The 20,190-nt window shown below is 48.7% G+C and overlaps 1 protein-coding gene across 1 annotated transcript in view; it reads right to left on the bottom strand.

Annotated features, from left to right (window-relative positions):
• The window catches only part of LOC144599977 (organic cation/carnitine transporter 2-like), a 55,722-nt gene extending 45,031 nt beyond the window's left edge, over positions 1-10,691 (bottom strand). Inside the window, exon 1 of the mRNA XM_078411258.1 lies at positions 10,305-10,691. Within this exon, the coding sequence (XP_078267384.1) occupies positions 10,305-10,691 (387 nt within the window). The remainder of the gene's footprint in view (positions 1-10,304) is intronic.
• Between the last annotated feature and the right edge of the window lie 9,499 nt (positions 10,692-20,190).

Below are 20,190 nucleotides of genomic sequence, written 5' to 3'. Positions count from 1 at the left end.
GGATTGGAGAAAGGTTGAGTGCAGACAGAAACAAAGTCAGGGCCAACTGTTGAAGTTCGAATTTCTGATGTTTATGGAAACAAAGCAAAGATAGATTATACCTATTTCAATGCTGATTGAGAGAAAGAATTATTGTTTTTTCGTGATAATTAACAACAAATCCACCAACTGGAACTCTAAATCATAAACATAAATTGCTGGAAATGCTCAGCATTGGCAAGAGATACATGGTCAGGTTCAGTTGGAGATCATTTGTGAGAAAAACGTTCTCTTTTATTTTTAATTTTTTGGTTTCATTGCAAATGTACAGTTGCCAAATGGCATCAGAGTGATGTGACACTTTACAATTATTCAATCCTTTTAAATTTCTATTCCAAATCCATCAGGATCACAATGTTCCCTTTAACCTACTTTCAGATCTGGCGATGTTATGAACTTCAGGATCAAATGACCTCCATTGAATCTGCTGATACACTCAGCCCAGCTGTTTCCTCTGCGGTTATCATGTGCATAAGTGATAGGAGAATTAGGCCATTCGGCCCATCAAGTCTACTCCGATATTCAATCATAGCTGATCTATCTCTCTCAACCCCATTCTCCTGCCTTCTCCCCATAACCCCTGAAACCTTTACTAATCAAGAAGTGTTCTGGCTTTTTCCTATCTCCAGTTACAGTTTCGTTTATTGTCACGTGTACCGAGCTACAGTGAAAAGCTTTTGTTGCGTGCTATCCAGTCCAGGAAGTATTCAGGTGACCTTGTTGTTAAGTATAGATTGTGTAATTTTTGCGCAAATATTGCCTCAGCCATAAAACAGACTTTATCTGAAAAGAGTACTTTAAAGGTTATGGAGATTAACACAATCTATGAGTCACCACTACGGTGTACGAGAAATGGAAGTCACACCTACATGAAACGACCTCGCCTCGAACTAATTCAGCTGACGATCGTTAATTGTAAGTGTAAATTGCCAATACTTGGGCATTTCAGCCAAGTGGAGTTATTTTTGGTTAGTTTTCGCCAGCATACAGTCATGCCACAGCGGCTGTACGGTGGTGCAGCGGTAGAGTTGCTGCCTTACAGCGCCAGTGACCCGAGTTTGATCCTGTCCACAGGTGCTGTCTGTACGAAGTTTGTACGTTCACCTCTCTCGAAAACCCACGGGGTAACAGGGAGAACGTACAAACTCAATACAGACAGCATCCGTAGTCAGGATCAAACCCAGGTGACCCATTCACATGCATAACGTGCCTTTAATGTTCTTTATTAAGAGAATTATCCTCTCAGTATCCGAATCCTCGCCACAAATTGGTATATCTCGTTTTCTATTCGCTTTTATTAATTACTAGACCAAGTGGACCCGTTGGGCCCAAACCTCTCCTGCATTGGTGCAGCACCCTGTCCTCCCCCCCTCCCCTCTCCTCAACCCCCCCTCCCCTCTCCCCCACTCCCCCCTCCCTCCCTCCCTCCTCCCCATCCCCTCCCCTCCCCTCCTTTTAAACTTTAAAATGTGAATAACTTTTAAAATATAACACCGATTTCAATAAAACTACTTGCATTATCACTAAAGTGACAATGGTGAGTAATGTGGGCCTAAAATTGTTGCGCTATCGTGTACCGTTTTGGCTGAAGTTCAGTCACAAACAAGATAACAACGAGAGTTTTAGTCTTTTAGCACTAATAACTGTGAGACTGCAGCTGCTGGGGTCCTGAGCAAAACACAAAGTGTGGGAGGAACTCAGTGGGTCAGACAGCATCTGTGGAGAGACTGATCCAATCTAAATCAGTCTGAAGGGTCCCAACCCGAAACGCCGTCTGTCCATTCCCTTCACAGAGATGCCACTGCCCCAACAGTGCGTTTCAGGCACCCACCACCCACTGTGTAAAGTAAAACGCCCCATATCTTCTTTAAACTTTGCCCCTCTCACCTGAAAGCAATGCCTGCATGTCTTTGATTTTATTTCATCCGGGGGAAAAAAGGGTCTGACTGTCCTATCGATGCCTCTCATCGTTTTATACATTTTAATACAACTTTAAAAATATATTTTATTTACTTCGAGCAATCATGAAGCTGTTTTGTTTACTGACCTGGTAATTTATGTGTCATGGGAAGATCGATGAAAAAATATTGAAAAAATATTAAAGGAAACAACAGTGCAGGAATATATAAAATAATTAATTAGAGAGTGAGAATTAGTGAAGTGCATTGAGAATAAGGGAACGAGATAATTAGAGGAACTTTAATAGACACAAAAAGCTGGAGAAACTCAGTGGGTCAGGCAGCATCTCTGGAGACACGGAATGGGTGTCGTTTCGATTCGAAACCCTTCAGAGTGAATTGAGCATTTTGCATCTATCATCGGTATAAACCAGCACTTGCTGTTCGTTCCTACACAGTCAGCTTCTTTGCCTGTCCTATGTGTTGCCAAAAGCAATGTTGTGGGGCTTGACCAGTCCTTTTGAAATTTTCACCTGCCTCTGAAATGTATTTTTTCAAAAAGTGCATTTCACGTTGGCGATTGTAGTTTCCGAGAGCCGACGCCAGCTGATTGTGATGGTGTTGTAGCTGAGATTGGGCTGTTGTAATCTGCTCACATCGACACCAGTTGGGGGTGTTGTGCCGATGCGTCGATTCTTGCAGTTTTCTACATCGAACATCAGAGGACTGTGTTAGTTCCGACACCACATGGTGCCATTGCGCCTAACTCTATAAGGAATTACAGTTAGTTCAAACCTAGACCAGTTCTTGGGGGTTTCAACTAATTTTAACTGGCCAAATAGCCTAATTCTGCTCCAACATCTTATCAACATAAGGATATTTTTAAGGTGGAGATTGATAGGATTAGTAAAGGAGTCAAGGGTTATGGGGAGAAGGCAGGAGAATGGGGTTGAGAGGGAAAGATGGATCAACCATGATTGAATGGCAGAGTAGAGTTGATGGGCCGAATGGCCTAATTCTGCCCCTACAACATATGAACTTATAAAATGGATGCAATAAATAACAGGAGGACCCTAAATGTAAATATTCCCTGCAGAATCCCTATATATTACTGAATAGTGTAAGGCCTGGATAGAGTGAATGTAGAGAAGATATTTCTGCTAGTGGGAGTGTCTAGGACAAGAGATCATAGCCTCCGAATTAAAGGATGTTGCCTTTAGAAAGGAGATGAGGAGGAATTTCTTGTCAGAATGTGGTGAACGTGAGGAATTCATTGCCACAGACGGCTGTGGAGGCCAAGTGAATGGGTATTTTTGAAGTGGAGATTGACATCTTCTTGATTAGTAAGGGGGTTATGGGGAGCAAGCAGGAGAATTGGGTTGAGAGGGAAAGATAGATCAGCCATAATTGAATGACAGAATGGTGGGCCGAATGGCCTCATTCTGCTCCTATCACTTATGAACAAAAAAAACCCTATCTACTTATAATGATCTACTTGCTCACAGGAGGTCTGGGAACGAATGTAAAAACCTGCTATATTTTGTATCCTTCTATCTGGTCTTCCCACAACCTCTGACTCTGGAGAGAAAACAATCTGTGTTTGTCCAACCTGTCCTTATAGTCAACACCCTTTAATCCAGGCAGTGGGAGAGGGGGTGATGAATTCATGAAGATATAATTTCACCAAGTGTGGCGTCTGTCGGAAATTTGGGGAGCCACAGGTCTGGCTATTAAAAATAAATTCCCTATTATAAATAAATTCCCAACAATAGTTCGTTGGATGCTTTCAAGAGAGAGCTGGATAGAGCTCTTAAGGATAGCGGAGTGAGGGGGTATGGGGAGAAGGCAGGAACGAGGTACTGATTGAGAGTGATCAGCCATGATCGCATTGAATGGCGGTGCTGGCTCGAAGGGCTGAATGGCCTACTCCTGCACCTATTGTCTATTGTCTATTGTCTATTATACTGCATTCTTTTCTAAAACTGTATCCTCTCGTTCCATACTCCCTGTGACATAGATGCCATTTGCAGGTTACAATAATTTATATTTTGCCAGTCTTGAGGTATGAGGCACTGCATGAAAATAGGCCCTTCAGCCCATCAAGTATTACTGACTAGCAGCTATCAACTAATCCTACATTAATCATTGTTTACCCTCTAAAGCACTGCCTGTTCTTTTGTCTGGCAACATTATTTTTCTCTGCTGTTTAAAATTAAAGTAAATATTTGTAATGGCATTGATAACATTGATTCAAGACTAAACTAAACTAACCCTTTCTGTTGTGCGCCTCCTCCATTGCCAGAGTGAGGACACACACAAACTGGAGGAACAACACCTCATATTTTTCTTGGGTAGCATACAATTCTTCAATTTTAGATAGCTAACCTACAAATACCCCATCCCCTCCTTTTCTCCCCCCTCCCTGTGCCCCACCTGGATAAGCACTCATTTCATCCTTTCTCCACCCCCAACCACTTCCACTTATATTTTTTCTTCTGGCTCCACATTTCATTTCACATCAATACATATCTTATCTCACACTTCTTGTCTTTTCATCTCTGGCCTTTGTCCAATCATCCAATCAACCCCCAACCCTCTTCCCCTGTATCCACCTATCACTTGCTAGGCTTTGTCCCAATCCCACCTCTTTTCCAGCTTTCTCTCCCCCTCTTATGTCACACCTGGAAGGATCAATAGGGTCCCTGGACGGATGGGAGGAATAGAGGTGGAAGTGAGGGGGAGAGGTGAAAAAATAAGGGTGGATTAGTGGGAGATTTGGGAGTGGGGGTGGCACAGGAAAGAGGGGGCGGGGGGGTATTATTTAATCTTGGAGAATTCAATGATCATACCCTTGGGTTGTGAGCTTCCCAAGTGTGAAAACATTGACTCAGTGTAATACAGTGTGTAACTGAGCCAATGTAATATGTGGGACTCAGTTTGACACACACAGTGGTGCAATTGACTGGACAGATTGGATGTGGAGAGGATGTTTCCAGTAGTGGGAGAATCTAGGACCAGAGGGCATAATCTCGGAATAAAAGGACATACCTTTTGAATAGAAATGAGGAGGAACTTTTTGTGGACTGGTACATGGATAGGACAGGTTTAGAGGGATATGGGCCAAGCACAGGCAGGTGGGACTAATGTAGAAGGATATGTTGGTCGGTGTGGGCAAATTGGGCCGAAGTTTCCACGTTGTATGACTATGATTCTAAACAGATGTGGTGAACAAGTCACTTGGTATTTTTAAAACAGAGATTGATAGGTTCTAGTTTAGCTAGTGTGTAATGTTTATGGGGAGAAGGCAGAAGAATGTGGTTGAGAGGGAAAAATAAATCAGCCATGATCGAATGGCGGAGCAGTGTCGATGGGCTGAATGGCCTTATTCTGCTCCTATTTCTTATGGTTTTATGGATCATTGCACTGTCAGTGCAGTGCCTCAAGGCTCGGTGTTGTGGCCGCAACTGTTTACCATATATATTAATGATTTGGATGAAGGAATTAAAAGTAACACTAGCAAGTTTGCGGATGACACAAAGCTGGGTAGCAGTGTAAACTGCGAAAAGGATGTTAGGAGGTTGCAGGGTGACCTGGACAGGTTGAGTGAGTGGGCAGATGTGTGGCAGTTGCAGTATAATATAGATAAATGTGAGGTTATCCACTTTGGTGGCAGGTTAGGTAAGGGGGGAAGTGCAGCGAGACCTGGGTGACCTTGTACACCAGTTACTGAAAGTTGGCGTGCAGGTACAGCAGGCAATGAAGAAAGCTAATGGCATGTTGGCCTTCATAATAAAAGGATTTCAGTATAGGAGTAAAGAGGTTCTTCTGCAATTGTATAGGGCCCTGGTAAGACCACATCTGGAGTATTGTGTACAGTTTTGGTCTCCTAATTTGAGGAAAGACATCCTTGTAATTGAGGCAGTGCAGCGTAGGTTCACGAGATTGGTCCCTGGGATGGTGGGACTGTCATATAAGGAAAGATTGAAAAGACTAGGCTTGTATTCACTGGAGTTTAGAAGGATGAGAGGGGATCTTACACAGACATATAAAATTATAAAAGGACTGGACAAGCTAGATGCAGGAAAAATGTTCCCATTGTTGGGTGAGTCCAGAACCAAGTGCCATAGTCTTAGAATAAAGGGGAGGCCATTTAAAACTGAGGTGAGAAATAACTTTTTCACCCAGAGAGTTGTGAATTTGTGGAATTCTCTGCCACAGATGGCATTGGAAGCCAAATCACTGGATGGATTTAAGAGAGAGTCAGATAGAGCTCTCGGGGCTAGTGGAATCAAGGGATATGGGGAGAAGGCAGGCACGGGTAACTGATTGTGGATGATCAACCATGATCACAATGAATGGCGGTGCTGGCTCTTAGGGCTGAATGGCCTCCTCCTGCACCTATTTTCTATGTTTCTATGTCAGTAAATCATCTAGTATAATGAGAGGGAATGGGATTATCACATTGTATTGCATTGTGTGAATGTAATTGTTTGGGGGCCTATTTGAACTGTATTTCCATGGGAAATATTGTTAAAGCAGCAATTAATTAAAAAATATTGCAAGGCTAAGTCATATGCAAATCTCAGTCAACACCTGTACTTTTTCATTCATACCTGTTCATTACCTATAAAATTGACTGCAACAATGTTTTTCAGTTTAGTTTATTGTCACATGTACCGAGCTACGGTGAAAAACTTTCGTTGCATGCAGAAAGACAATGCACGATTACAATCGATCCATTTACAGTATATAGATACATGATAAGGAAATAACATTTAGTGCAAGTTGCAGCTAGCAAAGTCCAATCAAAGATAGTCTGAGGGTCACCAAACAGGTAGTTAGTAGTTCAGGACTGCTCTCTGGTTGTGGGCTTGTCAGTGTTACCTGTGATACCTCCCATATCCACACGGTTCTTCAGTTTGAATCTCTCACTCTCTATTGCTAGAGATGGGTAACCCAAATTTTGTTTCAGCTCATCAATAAGGCTAGGGTGTTTTTTATGGTCAGAAACATCTGGAGCTCATAACACATCTCAATCAAGACCAAAATATGCATCTTTATCTCAAATGTGAAGCAGGTGATGCAGTATGGATCAGAGACATGGAAAACAACAAATCACACAACAAACAGGCTGCAAACATTCATTAACACCTGCCTCAGGAGAATACTAAACGTCTGGTGGAGAGACTAAGCAAGCAATATGGACCCGGGGAAAAGAATAAGCCAGGATCCCATTGGCTTACAAATTCGAAGGAGAAAATGGAGCTGGATTGGACACACCCTCAGAAAACCTGCCACAAACATCATCTGGCAAGCCCTGAAATGGAACCCCCAAGGAAAAAGGAAAAGAGGTCGCCTAGAACAGCTGGAGAAGAGTTGTCCAGGCAGAAATGTCTGGGAGAGGGCTCAACTGGGGAGATCTCGAAAGAACCGCCAACAACCGAGTGAGATGGAGGGCATTTGTCACTGGCCTATGCTCCCTAGAGGAGCAAAGGGCTTAAGAAGTAAGAAGAAAAAGGACTTTATTCCTTGGAGCGCAGGAGGCTGAGGGGTGATCATATTGAAGTTTACAGAATCGTGGGGGGATTGATATGGTGCTTTTACCTAGGATCACCAACCAGAGAACAGTCCTAACCTAAATTCTACTTCATTGGAGATCCGCAGACTATCTTCAATCGCACTTTACTGGGCTTTATCTTGCACCAAACGTTATTCCCGTTATCCTGTATCTGTACACTGTGGACGGTTTGATTGTAATCAAATATAGTCTTTTTGCTGAAGGAATATAACACAACAACAAAATTTCACTGTACCTCGGTATACGTGACAATATAGAAACATAGAAAATAGGTGCAGGAGAAGGCCATTCAGCCCTTCGAGCCATGGCTGATCATCTACAATCAGTAACCTGTGCCTGCCTTCTCCCCATATCCCTTGATTCCACTAGCCCCTAGAGCTCTATCTAACTCTCTTTTAAATCCATCCAGTGAATTGCCCTCCACTGCCCTCTGTGGCAGAGAATTCCACAAATTCACAGCTCTCTGGGTGAAAAAGGTTCTTCTCACCCCAGTTTTAAATGGCCTCCCCTTTATTCTTAGACTGTGTCCCCTGGTTCTGGACTCTCCCAACATTGGGAACATTTTTCCTGCATCTAGCTTGTCTAGTCCTTTTATGATTTTATACGTCTCTATAAGATCCCCCCTCATCCTTCTAAACTCCAGTGAATACAAGCCTAGTCTTTCCAATCTTTCCTCATATGACAGTCCCTCCATCCCAGGGATTAACTTTGTGAACCTACGCTGCACTGCCTCAAAAGCAAGGATGTCCTTCCTCAAATTAGGAGACCAAAACTGCACACAATACTCCAGATGTGCTCTCACCAGGGCTCTATAGAATTGCAGAAAGACTTCTTTGTTCCTGTACTCATATCCTCTCGTTATGAAGGCCAACGTGCCATTAACTTTCTTCACTGCCTGCTGTACCTGCAGGCTTACTTTCAGTGACTGGTGTACACGGACACGAAGGTCTCGTTGCACATCCCCTTTATCTAATCTGACACCATTGAGATAATAATCTGCCTCCTTATTTTTGCCGCCAAAGTGGATAACCTCACATTTATCTACATTAAACTGCATCTGCAATGCATCTGCCCACTCACTCAACCTGTCCAACTCACCCTGCAACTTCCTAACATTCTCTTCGCAGTTCACACTGCCACCCGGCTTTGTGTCATCCGCAAACTTGCGGCACTCCACTCTCCACTGCCTGCCATTCTGAAAAGGACCTATTTATTCCAACTCTTTGTTTCCTGTCTGCCAACCAATTCTCTATCCATGTCAATACCCTACCTCCCAATACCATGTGCTCTAATTTTGCTTACCAACCTCCCGTGTGGGCTCTTATCAAAGGCTTTCTGAAAGTCAAGATCCACTACATCCACTGGCTCTCCTTCATCCATTTTACTTGTCACATCCTCAAAACATTCCAGAAATTAGTCAAGCAGGATTCCCCCTTCATAAATCCATGCTGACTTGGACCAATCCTTTTACCACTATCCAATGCGTTGTTATTACCTCTTTAATAATTAAATAATAATTAATAAATAACTAAACAAAACTAGTGATGGGAATCAAAATTAAGAGGACATAGGTTTAAGATGAGAGGGACAAGAATGAATATGAACCTGAGGAGCAACCTTTTTCACTTAGAGGGTGTTGGGTACATGAAACGAGCTGTCAGAGGAGGTAGATACTATAAAGTATTTAAAAGACACTTGGACAGGTAAATGGATAGGAAAGGTTTCAAGAGATATGGACAAAGCACAGGCGAATGGGACTACCATAGATGGAGGACGTTGTCTAGCCTGGCCACAAGTAAATTGTAATCAATGCAGGCAGGATGCCACCTCTGTGGCATCGATGTTCACGATGCTGTCAAATGTATGCAAAAATACTACAGCAAAGTTAAATATGCCAACGCGCCAACAAAATAAAATGTAGGATGAATGCATAATCGTATTTCAATACAAAGTAGAAAATAAACATGAAGAAAATATGTTTAGTTTAGATTAGTTTAGAGACACAGCACAGTATCAGGCCCTTCGGCCCACCGAGTCCACACCGACCAGCGATCACCCCGCACACTAGCACTATCCTACACACTAAGGACGATTTACAATTTTACCTCAGCCAATTAACCTAGATAACCTGTACGTCTTTGGAATATGGGAAGAAACCGGAGCACCCGGAGAAAGCCCACGCGGTCACGCGGACTCCGTACAGACAGCGTCCGTAGTCAGGATCGAACCCAGGTTACTGGCACTGGAAGGCAGCAACTCTACGGCTGCACTACCGTGAGTCAATTGCTACAATTACTCTCGTGGAAGCCTGAACATTTCCAACAAACATGCTGCATCGCTGAATTCCACCTGGAGTCAAGAGAAAGAGCACAACTACAAAACCTCCAGTTTTCCACCCACTCTTGCAAATAGTCTGAATGAAGGGTCCCGACCCAAATTGTCGCATTATCCATGTTCTCCAGAAATACTGCCTGACCCGCTGAGTCACTCCAGCACTTTGTGCTCCCCATTCTTGTCCCACTCCTTCCCCTCACCTCCTTCTGCCAGCTCTCTCCCTGCTGAGATCCTCCAGAAAAGAAAGTAGAAATAAAGAACTGCAGAAAGTGGTTTACCAAGGGGAAAGACACAAAGTGCTGGAGTGACTCAGGGGGTCAGGCAGCATCTCTGCAGGACACGGGCAGGGGACGTTTCGGGTGGGGACCTTTCTTCAGGCTTCCTCCAGCACTTTGTTCCTCGCTCGGGGGTGATTACTAGCGGTATCAGCACGGGCACGCTGCCCTCAAACAAACCTCGGAGACGATGGTGGAGGTGTACTGGTCCTGACTGTACTCCCATCCATCCAAACACGGCTCCTCTTCGATCCCGGACACGTTGAGGAGATCTGGGTCTGGAAACACATCCGAGAGGTTCCTGATCACATCCAAGCGGTAGCGACTGCATTGTCTGTACTGGTCTTGGGTTCCTGGCACCAGTGGGATGGTTCTGTTTATCCAGGCTTGGCTGAGGTTGAGATTCCCGGGAATCAAACAGCGATGCGCTGGGATATCCCCGACGAAGATGATGCTTAGACCGGCGAAACCGTTGGGAATAACGCTGACAGTCAAGAGCAGGAAGACGAGTTTCTGAGCCGGTCCCCATTCCCCCAGGAAGGCTGTTATTTCATCGTAATCCCGCATGTTAGTTGCAGACGCGGCGCTGACTGAACCTTGGTTTCAGAAGCCTGGAGCGCTTCAACGTTGTGGGTGGACCTGAAGTTGTGGAGCAGGATATCAGATTGTACTAATAATCCAACAGGTTCTGGAAACACAGTCCTTGCAAAACAGCAACACCTTTCACACGGTAAACCACAGCGCCACAATGTTAGCGCCACCTTAATTACCACTGTCCACGCGACTGTTTATAACAAGTTTTATTTAAATTAGTCGAATATCTTTTAAGTTGCAGACATTTTAAACTTTAAAACTCTCATTTCTAAACAGATTTTTTCCAAGTGCTGTGCGCCTGACGTCACCACGCACGACACGGCCTCACTCGCACAAACAAGATGGACGCCGTTAGCGGAGCCGACCGCCCGAAATCACCGCCTCCCCTCTCCTCACTCTCCCCCCTCTCCTCACTCTCCCCCCTCTCCTCACTCTCCCCCCTCTCCTCACTCTCCCCCCTCTCCCACACCCGGGGGACACTCCCGAACAGGAGGGACGGTCCGCTCATCCGTCCCTTCAACCCACGCCACGGAGTCCCCCCTCCCGCCCGGGCCCAGCACCGTTACCGCACACAGGCCGCAGCGCAGAGGGCAGCTTCTTCACCTCCTTCAGCGGCCGCTTCCACCGATGGCGGCGTCGACGAGGGCCGCTGCCACCGACGGCACCGTCGCGACTTCACAAAGATGGCGGCCTCCTCACGCTCCGCCATCTGGTGCGCGCCTCCCGCCGCGCCTCTCTCCTCTCTCCCCTCCCGACGCTCCCAGACCCGCCGCTGCCCGACTCGAGTAGTCCCACCTCCGCCGCTGCCCGACTCGAGTAGTCCCACCTCCGCCGCTGCCCGACTCGAGTAGTCCCACCTCCGCCGCTGCCCGACTCGAGTAGTCCCACCTCCGCCGCTGCCCGACTCGAGTAGTCCGGAGCTCCCTCCTCCTCCCTGCACGTTCGGTAAGTGTCTTTCGCCGCCAACGGCCCCACGGAGGGAAGTGGACGTGGGGGCCGAGTGGGTGGAGGAAAGGGTGGGGGTAGGAGGGGGTGGGGGGAGGAGAGAGTGGGGGGAGGAGAGAGTGGGGGAAAGGGGGTGGTGGGGAAAGGGGGGTGAGAGTGAGAGTAGGTGAGGAGGGAGTGGGGCGAAGGGGAGAGTGGGACAGCGGGGGTGTGGGGGTGGTTGGGGGAAAAAGGAGCGGGGGTGGGGGGGAGGGCAAGAGTGGGGGAGGGAAAGGGGAGAAGGTGGGTGGGGGAAGGGGACAGAGAGAGTGAAAGGGGGAGGAGGAGGGAGGGGGTGAGGGAGGAGAGTGGGGAGAAGGGGGTGGTGGTGGGGGGACGAGAGGGGGACAGTGGGTGGGAGACAGTGAGAATGGGGTGTGGCGAGTGTGGGTGGGTGGGGTTGAAGGTGAGGGGAGGAGACAGGTGGGGTGGAGGAGACGGGGATGGGGGAGAGTGAGAGTGGGGCTGCGGGAGGAGAGAATGGGGGCGGGGAGGATGGGGGTGAAGGTGGGGGAGGGGAGGGTGGGGGTGAAGGTGGGGAGAGGGGTGGGGAGGAGAGAGGGGGATGGGGCAGAGTTAGAGTGGGACTGGGGGAGGAGAGGGGTGGGGGGAGTGGAGGAGAGATTGGCGGGGAGAGGGAGTGTGGGAGGAGCAGAGAGTGGGGGTCGGAGGGAGTGGGACTGGGACTGGGGAGAGGGACAGTGGGGGGGTGGTGGTGGGGGGGAAGAGGATGGGGGGAGGGGGAAAGTGACGGTCAGGGAAGATTGGGGGGGAGGGGACAGTGAGTGAAAGGGGGAGGAGAGAGCGATGTGGGGGGAAGGGGGTGGTGTTGGTGGGAAGAGAGTGGGGGTGGTGGGGGGAAGGGAACAGCAGGGGAAGGGGTTGGTGGTGGGGGGGGAAGGGGGACAGTGGGGGTCAGGGAAGAGTGGGGGGTTGATGGAGGTTGGGAGGAGCAGAGAGTGGGGGTGGGAGGGTGGGTGGGACTGGGGAGGGGGACAGCTGGGGGGAAGGGGGATGGTGGTGAGGGGTGGAGAAAGTGGGGCTGGGAGGGAAGGGGGGAAGGTGGCGGGGGGGGAAGGGGACAGTGAGAGTGAAAGGAGGGGGAGGGTGGGGGAGAGAGGGGGAGGGTCGGGGGGGAGAGAGGGGGAGGGTGGGGGGGGGGGAGAGAGGGGGAGGGTGGGGGGGGGGAGAGAGGGGGAGGGTGGGGGAGGAGAGAGGGGGAGGGTGGGGGAGGAGAGAGGGGGAGGGTGGGGGAGGAGAGAGGGGGTGTGTGGGGAAGAGGGTTGGTGGTGGGGGGTAGGGGGAAAGTGCGACGGGGGTCAGGAGAGAGTGGGGGTGGGGAAGAGGGGGTGGGAGGGAGGGGGACAGTGAGAATGCGGGTGGGGAGAGTGGGTGGAGGGTAGGGGTGGGAGGGGGATTAGGGTGGGGGAGGAGAGAGTGGGGGAGGCGGGGTGGGTGAGGAGGGGTGGAGGAGAGAGGGGGTGGGGGAGAGTGAGATTGGGGCTGGGGGAGAGAGGGGTTGGGGGAGGAGAGAATATGGGGGGTGGGGGGAGGCGAGAGTGGGGGAACAGGGGGTGGGGGGAGGAGAGAGTGGGGGAAACGGGGGTGGGGGAGGAGAGAGGGGGGCTGGGGATAGTGAGAGTGGGGCTGAGGGAGGAGAGAATGGGGGGGTGGGGGGAGGAGAGCGTGGGGGAAAGGGGGTGGTGGGGAAAGGGGGGAGGGGAGGAGAGAGTGGGGAGAGGGTGGGAGGAGCAGAGAGTGTAGGTGGGAGGGAGAGTGGGACTGGGGGGAGTGGGGTGTTGTTGGGGGAAAAGGGGGACTGGGGGAGTCGGGGAAGATGGGAGAGTGGGGGTAGGGAGGGGGGGGAATAAGGGGGATTGAGTAGGGGGTTGAGGGTGCTGCACCAATACAGGAGAGGCTTTGGGTCCAGGGCTCCTCGGTCACACCCTCTCCCCTTCCCTGTACCGCCTTTAATTGCGCTCCCCCTCCCCTGGGGGAGCACGGCACCACAGTGAAGGAGAAATTACATGGCCGCTGGCAGGACGGTGTCAGTGTCTCCCCCACCCCATTCCCCCCTCCTCATCCACCCAACCCCCCCCCCCCCCCATTGAGATTTTTTTTTTAACAGACAATTTATTTTAGAGGGAAAAAATCGATTTCCCCAGGTCGCAATGGAAACCCTACGAGGACGGGCCCACTAGTCTTTATACTAAAACTCTAATTTGTTTGTTCCTGAACTACAGCCAAAACGATACATCGATAGCGCGATAATTTTAGGCCCGCCTGCCTCAACGTTGTAACTTTGGTGCTAACGGAAGAGGTATCATTGAAATTGGTGTTATATTTTTAAAGTTATTCACATTTTACTGTTTAAATCCGGAGGGGGGAGGGAGGGAGGATAAGGGGGGTTGAGGGGATTGGAGTGGGGGGGGGAGAGGAAGGGGCGAGGGAAGGCAGGGATGGGGAGGGAGGGAGGGAGGATAAGGGGGGGGTTGAGGGGAATGGAGTGGAAGGGGGGAAAGGGGGAGGGGATGTGGGGGAGAGGAAGGGGGAGGCGAACGGGGGGAAGGGGAAGGTAGGGAGGGGGAAGGGAGGGACGATAAGGGGGGTTGAGGGGATTGGAGTGGGGGAGAGGAAGGGGAAGGTAGGGAGGGGGAAGGGAAGGTAGGGAGGGGGAGGAGGAAGGTAGGGAGGGGGGAGGGGAGGGAGGGAGGATAAGGGGGGTTGAGGGGATTGGAGTGGGGGAGAGGAAGGGGAGGGGAAGGTAGGGAGGGGGAGGAGGAAGGTAAGGAGGGGGAGGGGGGGGAGGGGAGGGAGGGAGGATAAGGGGGGTTGAGGGGATTGGAGTGGGAGGGAGAGGAAGGGGGAGGGGAAGGGAGGGGAGGAGGGAGGAGGGAGAAGGGAGGGTCCCCTTTACCCTAGGACCATAAGGGAATGGAATATGTTACCACCCAACACATGTGCCGCCCCCGATGATCAGTCATTTAAAAAGGAGATTGAGCAACTAAATCTCCTCAACTTGGTCAAAAAGGGGAAGAGGATGGGAGAGGGGGGAGGAGAGGGTGCTGCACTAACGCAGGAGAGGTTTGGCCCAACGGGTCCACTTGGTCTAGTTATTGCTATTGAGGGAGTGCATCGTAGGTTCACCAGGTTAATTCCCAGGATGGCGGGACTGACATATTGATGAAAGAATGGGTCGACTGGGCTTGTATTCATGGGAATTTAGGATGGGAGGGGATCTGATAGAAACATATAGAATACTTAAAAGATTGGACAGGCTAGATGCAGGAAAAATGTTGCCAATGTTGGGGAAGTTCAGAACCAGGGACCACAGTTTAAGAATAAAGGGTAGGCCATTTTGTGACTGAGATGCGGAAAAACTTTTTTACCCAGAGAGTTGTGAATCGGTGGAATTCTCTGCCACAGAAGGCAGTGGTGGCCAATTCACTGGATGTTTTCAAAAGAGAGGTAGATTTAGCTCTTAGGCCTAATGGAATCAATGGATATGGAGAAAAGCAGGAACGGTTCACTGATTTTAGATGATCAACCATGATCATATTGAATGGTGCTGTTAGTTCGAAGGGTCGAATTGCCTACTCCTGCACTTATTGTTCTATTTTTTCTATGCTTCTATATTTCTATATCTCTCGTTTCCCTCTCCTATGATTCTCAGTCTGAAGAAGGGTCCCGACTCGAAAAATCACCTATTCCGTCTGCCCAAAGATGCCGCCTGTCCCGTTGTGTTACTCCAGGTTTTTGTGTCTAGCTTCGGTTTAAACCAGCATCTGCAGCTCCTTCCTGCACACAAGAGTCACGAGTGTTTTATTGTCATACAAGATAGACCAAGTGGACCCGATGGTTCCTCGTTGGCTTCCCATTGTAACATGGGATATTCACGTTTGTTCTTTAAAATAACCTAAAGACAATTGCAGTTATTAATGAAAACGTAAGTGGCGCTATCGTGTAACGTTTTGGCTGTACTTCAATCAACTAAATCTTAGATATACATAGACAAGATGAGAAAGAGAGAGATGGATGGATGGATGGATGGATGGATGTCCCAGACAGAACAATGAAATTCTTACTTGCAGCAGCACAGCAGAATGTGTGAACATAGTACTCTGCGAACAATATAATAAACGAGAAAAAAAGTTAGGTTCCTGTGGTCAGGATTGAGCCGGGTGTCTGGTCAAGTCAAGTCAAGTTTATTTGTCACATACACATAAATGTGTAGGGAAATGAAAGATTACCCACAGTCCAACAACAGGAGCAATAAAAATAAGCAATAACACACACAATCAAACAAAAAGAAACATCCATCACAGTGAGTCTCCTCCAGTCACCTCCTCACTGTGATGGAAGGCCAGAATGTCTTTTCTCTTCCCCTGCCGTCTTCTCCCGCGGTCAGGCTGTTGAAGGTGCCACGTTCCAGGCCGCGCCGGACGGTGAAAGGTCCGCGGTGGGCCGACCGAAGCCCCGCGATCCGGGGCGGGCAAAGACGCTGCCGCTGCACAGCGGGGCGGTCGGGGCTCCCAAAATTGAAGCCCCCGCCGGGCAGAGAAAATCCCACGGCCTATTTCAGGCCGCGCCGGACGGTGAAAAGTCCGCGGCGGGCCGTTGCCGGAGCTCCCAATGTCGGCCACCACCCAGGGGGTCGCGAGCTTCCAAGTTCCCCCTGGCCGGAGCCTCCACAGGCGAGTCCCAGGTGGAGGCCGCCAGCTCCAGATGCATGGCCGATGGTAGGCCGCAGCAGGAACGGAGACACGACCCAGAAGAAAAGGTCGCGTCTCCGTTCGGAAGAGACAACTTTACATTTACATTTACAGTTCCCCCCCCCCATAGTACACAACCCTAAAAAAACGACATCACATTTACAGTACAATCAAGACAAAAAAACAACATAAAAACACAAAGACAGACGGACTACAGGTACGCCGCAGCTGCTAGGGCAGCGCAGGCGCAAAGAAGTGCTGTAAGGCAGTAGCTCTACCATGCCATTCCAACAATGCATCAAAACTCTGACTTTACCTCACCAGAGTAGATAAAGGTTACAGAGATCAGCACAATCTATGAGTCAACATTGTCGTACGGACGAAATGAAAGTCACAACCAAAGGAAATAACTTTGCCTCGACCCGCTTCAGCTGGCAATCATTAATTTCAAGTGTAAATTAGCAATGTGCAGATGCTGGTTTACACCGAAAATAGACACAAAATGTTGGAGTAACTTAGCGGGTCAGGCAGCATCTCTGGAAAGAGAATATTTCGGGTTGAGACCCTTCTTCAGACCTGAAACGTCACCCATTCTTTCTATCTGGAGATGCTGTCTGTCCCGCTGAGTTATTCCAGCATTTTGAGAAAATTAGCAATACTTCTTCAGTCTGAAGAAAGGTCTCGACCTGAAACGTTGTCTGATCATTCCCTCCACAGATGTAGCAGACCCTCTAGTATCTTGTGCTTTGCTCAATATTCCAACATTTGTACGTTTTGTGTAGTATATCACATTTTTGGTTAGGAGCACAGGTGTGTATTTTAATATCTGCAAATGTGGAGTCTTGAGAATTAGCAACTCATCAGACCCAAATCACAGTATCAACGGGTGTGGATCCGTCACCATTGTTTATAGCACTGTCCCCCAGTGAGGGTCAGTGTGTCTGTGGGACCCCATGAAATATGTTGTCAAACTGGAAAGGGTGCAGAGAAGCTTTACGAGGATGTTGCCAGGACTAGAGGGTCTGAGCTGGATGGAGAGGTTGAGTAGGCTGGGACTCTATTCATTGCAGCACAGGAGGATGAGAGGTGATCTTATGGAGGTGTACAAAATCATGAGCGGAAAAGATTGGGTAGATGCACAGAGTTTCTTGCCCAGAGTAGGGGAATCGAGGACCAGAAGACATAGGTTTAAGGTGAAGCGGAAAAGATTCAATAGGAATCTGAGGGGTAACCTTTTCACAAAAAGGGTGGTGTGTGTATGGAACAAGCTGCCCAATGAGGTAGTTGAGGCTGGGACAATAGGTGCAGGAGTAGGCCATTCGGCCCTTCGAGCCAACACCACCATTCAATGTGATCACGGCTGATCATACTTAATCAGTACCCCGTTCCTGCCTTCTCCCCATACCCCCTGACTCCGCTATCCTTAAGAGCTCTATCTAGCTCTCTCTTGAAAGCATTCAGAGAATAGGCCTCCACTGCCTTCTGAGGCAGAGAATTCCACAGATTTACAACTCTCTGACTGAAAAAGCTTTGTACTTGCATTCAGATTTTGTGCATATTACTCTACAGGCAATTTCATTTGCTTTTATTAATTATTCCACATACCACATTTTTAACAGTCATTTGGTACTAATGACCGTGAAAGAGACTGCAGATGCTGGAGTCCTGAGCAAAACACAAAGTTCTGGATGAACTCAGTGGGTCAGGTAGCTTCTGTGGAGAGACTGATCCAATCTAAATCAGTCTGAAGGGTCCCAACCCGAAATGCCGTCTGGCCATTCCCTCCACAGAGATGACTGGAACCACTTTTTTTTAATCAAAAAATACTTTATTCAAGAAATAAATATATACAAAACATGTTCCTTCCAAACCTCCATCCGACATTCTCAGAGGCTATACATACCTTCAATACATACATTCAATACACCAATTACATAAATTTTCCCCCCTTGCCACTCATGTGGCCCACTGGCATGGAATCCCTTCCCTTATTTTGAGAAGCGTCTCCACCACACCCTGCCCCCCATGTCCAGCAGCGGAAGGACCCTAGACTGTGGCCCTCCCCCACAGAGCCTTAGCGTTGACTGCACCAGGCTTCAGTGCGTCCCTCAGCACGTACTCCTGCAGTCTGCAGCGGGCCAGTCGGCAACATTCCCCGATGGACATCTCGCTCCGCTGGATGGTCAACAAAGCTCGGGCAGACCAAAGAGCGTCTTTCACCGAGTTGATGACCTTCCAGCAGCACTCGATGTCAGTCTTTGAATGTGGCCCTGGGAACAGTCTGTAAATCACAGAGTCCTCTGTGACGGAGCTGTTTGGAATAAACCTCTCCAGACTGTCTTGGCAAATCCGCACTCTGTGAAGAGGTGGGCAACCGTCTCTCTATAGCAGCCGTCCCGAGGGCAGCGTGCACTGTTAGTGAGGTTCCAGTGGTGCAGGAAGGATCTGACTGGGAGGACCGCCAGCCAAGCCAGGTCTTGGTGCTTGTTGGTGAGTTCTGGCGATAAAGCATTTTGCCAGACAAGCTGGGAATTCTGCTCTGGGAACCATGCCACAGGATCCATGGAGGAATTTCCATGCATTGCCTGCGGGATGTTCCGTGCTGACCCCTGCCCGAAGGACTTGTGGTCAAAAGTGTTGTTCCAGAAGAACCTTTCCACAAATGACAGATGGTGCGGCAATGTCCAACTGACTGGCACATTGCATGGCATCTGCGCCAGGCCCATCCTTCGCAACACGGGGACAGGTAGAACCTCAGCAGGCAGTGACACTTGGTGCCCACGTGCCTTGGCTCTACGCACCACCTGATGCAGCCACACATGAAGGTGGCCATAAGGATGAGGGCGACATTGAGCATGCTTTTACCCCCATTGTCTGCCGACTTGTGCATTGTGGCCCATCGCACCCGGTCCATCCTCGACCCCCAGATGAAGCGGAAGACGCCTCGGGTGACTGCCCGAACAGTGCATTTCAGGCACCCACCACCCACAGTGTAAAATAAAACTTGCCCTATATCTTCTTTAAACTTTGCCCCTTTCACCTTAAAGCCATGCCCGCTTGACTTTGATTTTATTTCATCCTGGTTAAAAAGGGTCTGACTGTCCTATCTATGCCTCTCATCGTTTTATATATTTTAACACACCTTTAAAAAATGTTTTAATTACTTAGAGCAATCATGAAGCTGTTTTGTTTACTGACCTGGTAATTCATGTGTCATGGGAAGATCGATTAAAAAATATTGAAAAAATATTAAAGGGAGCAACAGTGGAGGAATAGTGAAAACAGTTAATTGGAGAGTGAAAATTAGTGAAGTGCATTGAGAATAAGGGAACAAGTTAATTAGAGGTTCTTTAATTGACACAAAAGCTGGAGAAACTCAGAGTGTCAGGCAGCATTTCTGGAGACACGGAATCTCGTTTCGATTCGAGACCCTTCTTCAGAGCGAATTGAGAATTTTGCGTCTATCATCGGTGTCAACCAGCACTTGCCGTTTCTTCCTGCACAGTCAGCTTCTTTGCCTGTCTATGTGTTGCCAAAAGCAATGTTGTGGAGCTTGTCCAGTCCTTTTGAAATTTCCATCTGCCTCTGAAATGTCTTTTTCAAGCCTTATGCAAAGGCTTGACTGCATATCACGTTGGCGATTGTAGTTTCCGAGAGCCGACGCCAGCTGATAATGTTGTAGCTAAGATTGGGCTGTTGTAGTTTGCTCACATCGACACCAGATGGTGGTGTTGTGCCAATGCGTCGATTGTTGCAGTTTTCTGTATCGAACACCA

The sequence above is a fragment of the Rhinoraja longicauda genome, chromosome 14 (genome assembly GCF_053455715.1).
Source record: "Rhinoraja longicauda isolate Sanriku21f chromosome 14, sRhiLon1.1, whole genome shotgun sequence".
Taxonomy (NCBI): Eukaryota; Metazoa; Chordata; class Chondrichthyes; order Rajiformes; family Arhynchobatidae; genus Rhinoraja; species Rhinoraja longicauda.
Note: the sequence above shows the minus strand (reverse complement) of the source record. Positions and strands in the feature narration are given on the sequence as shown.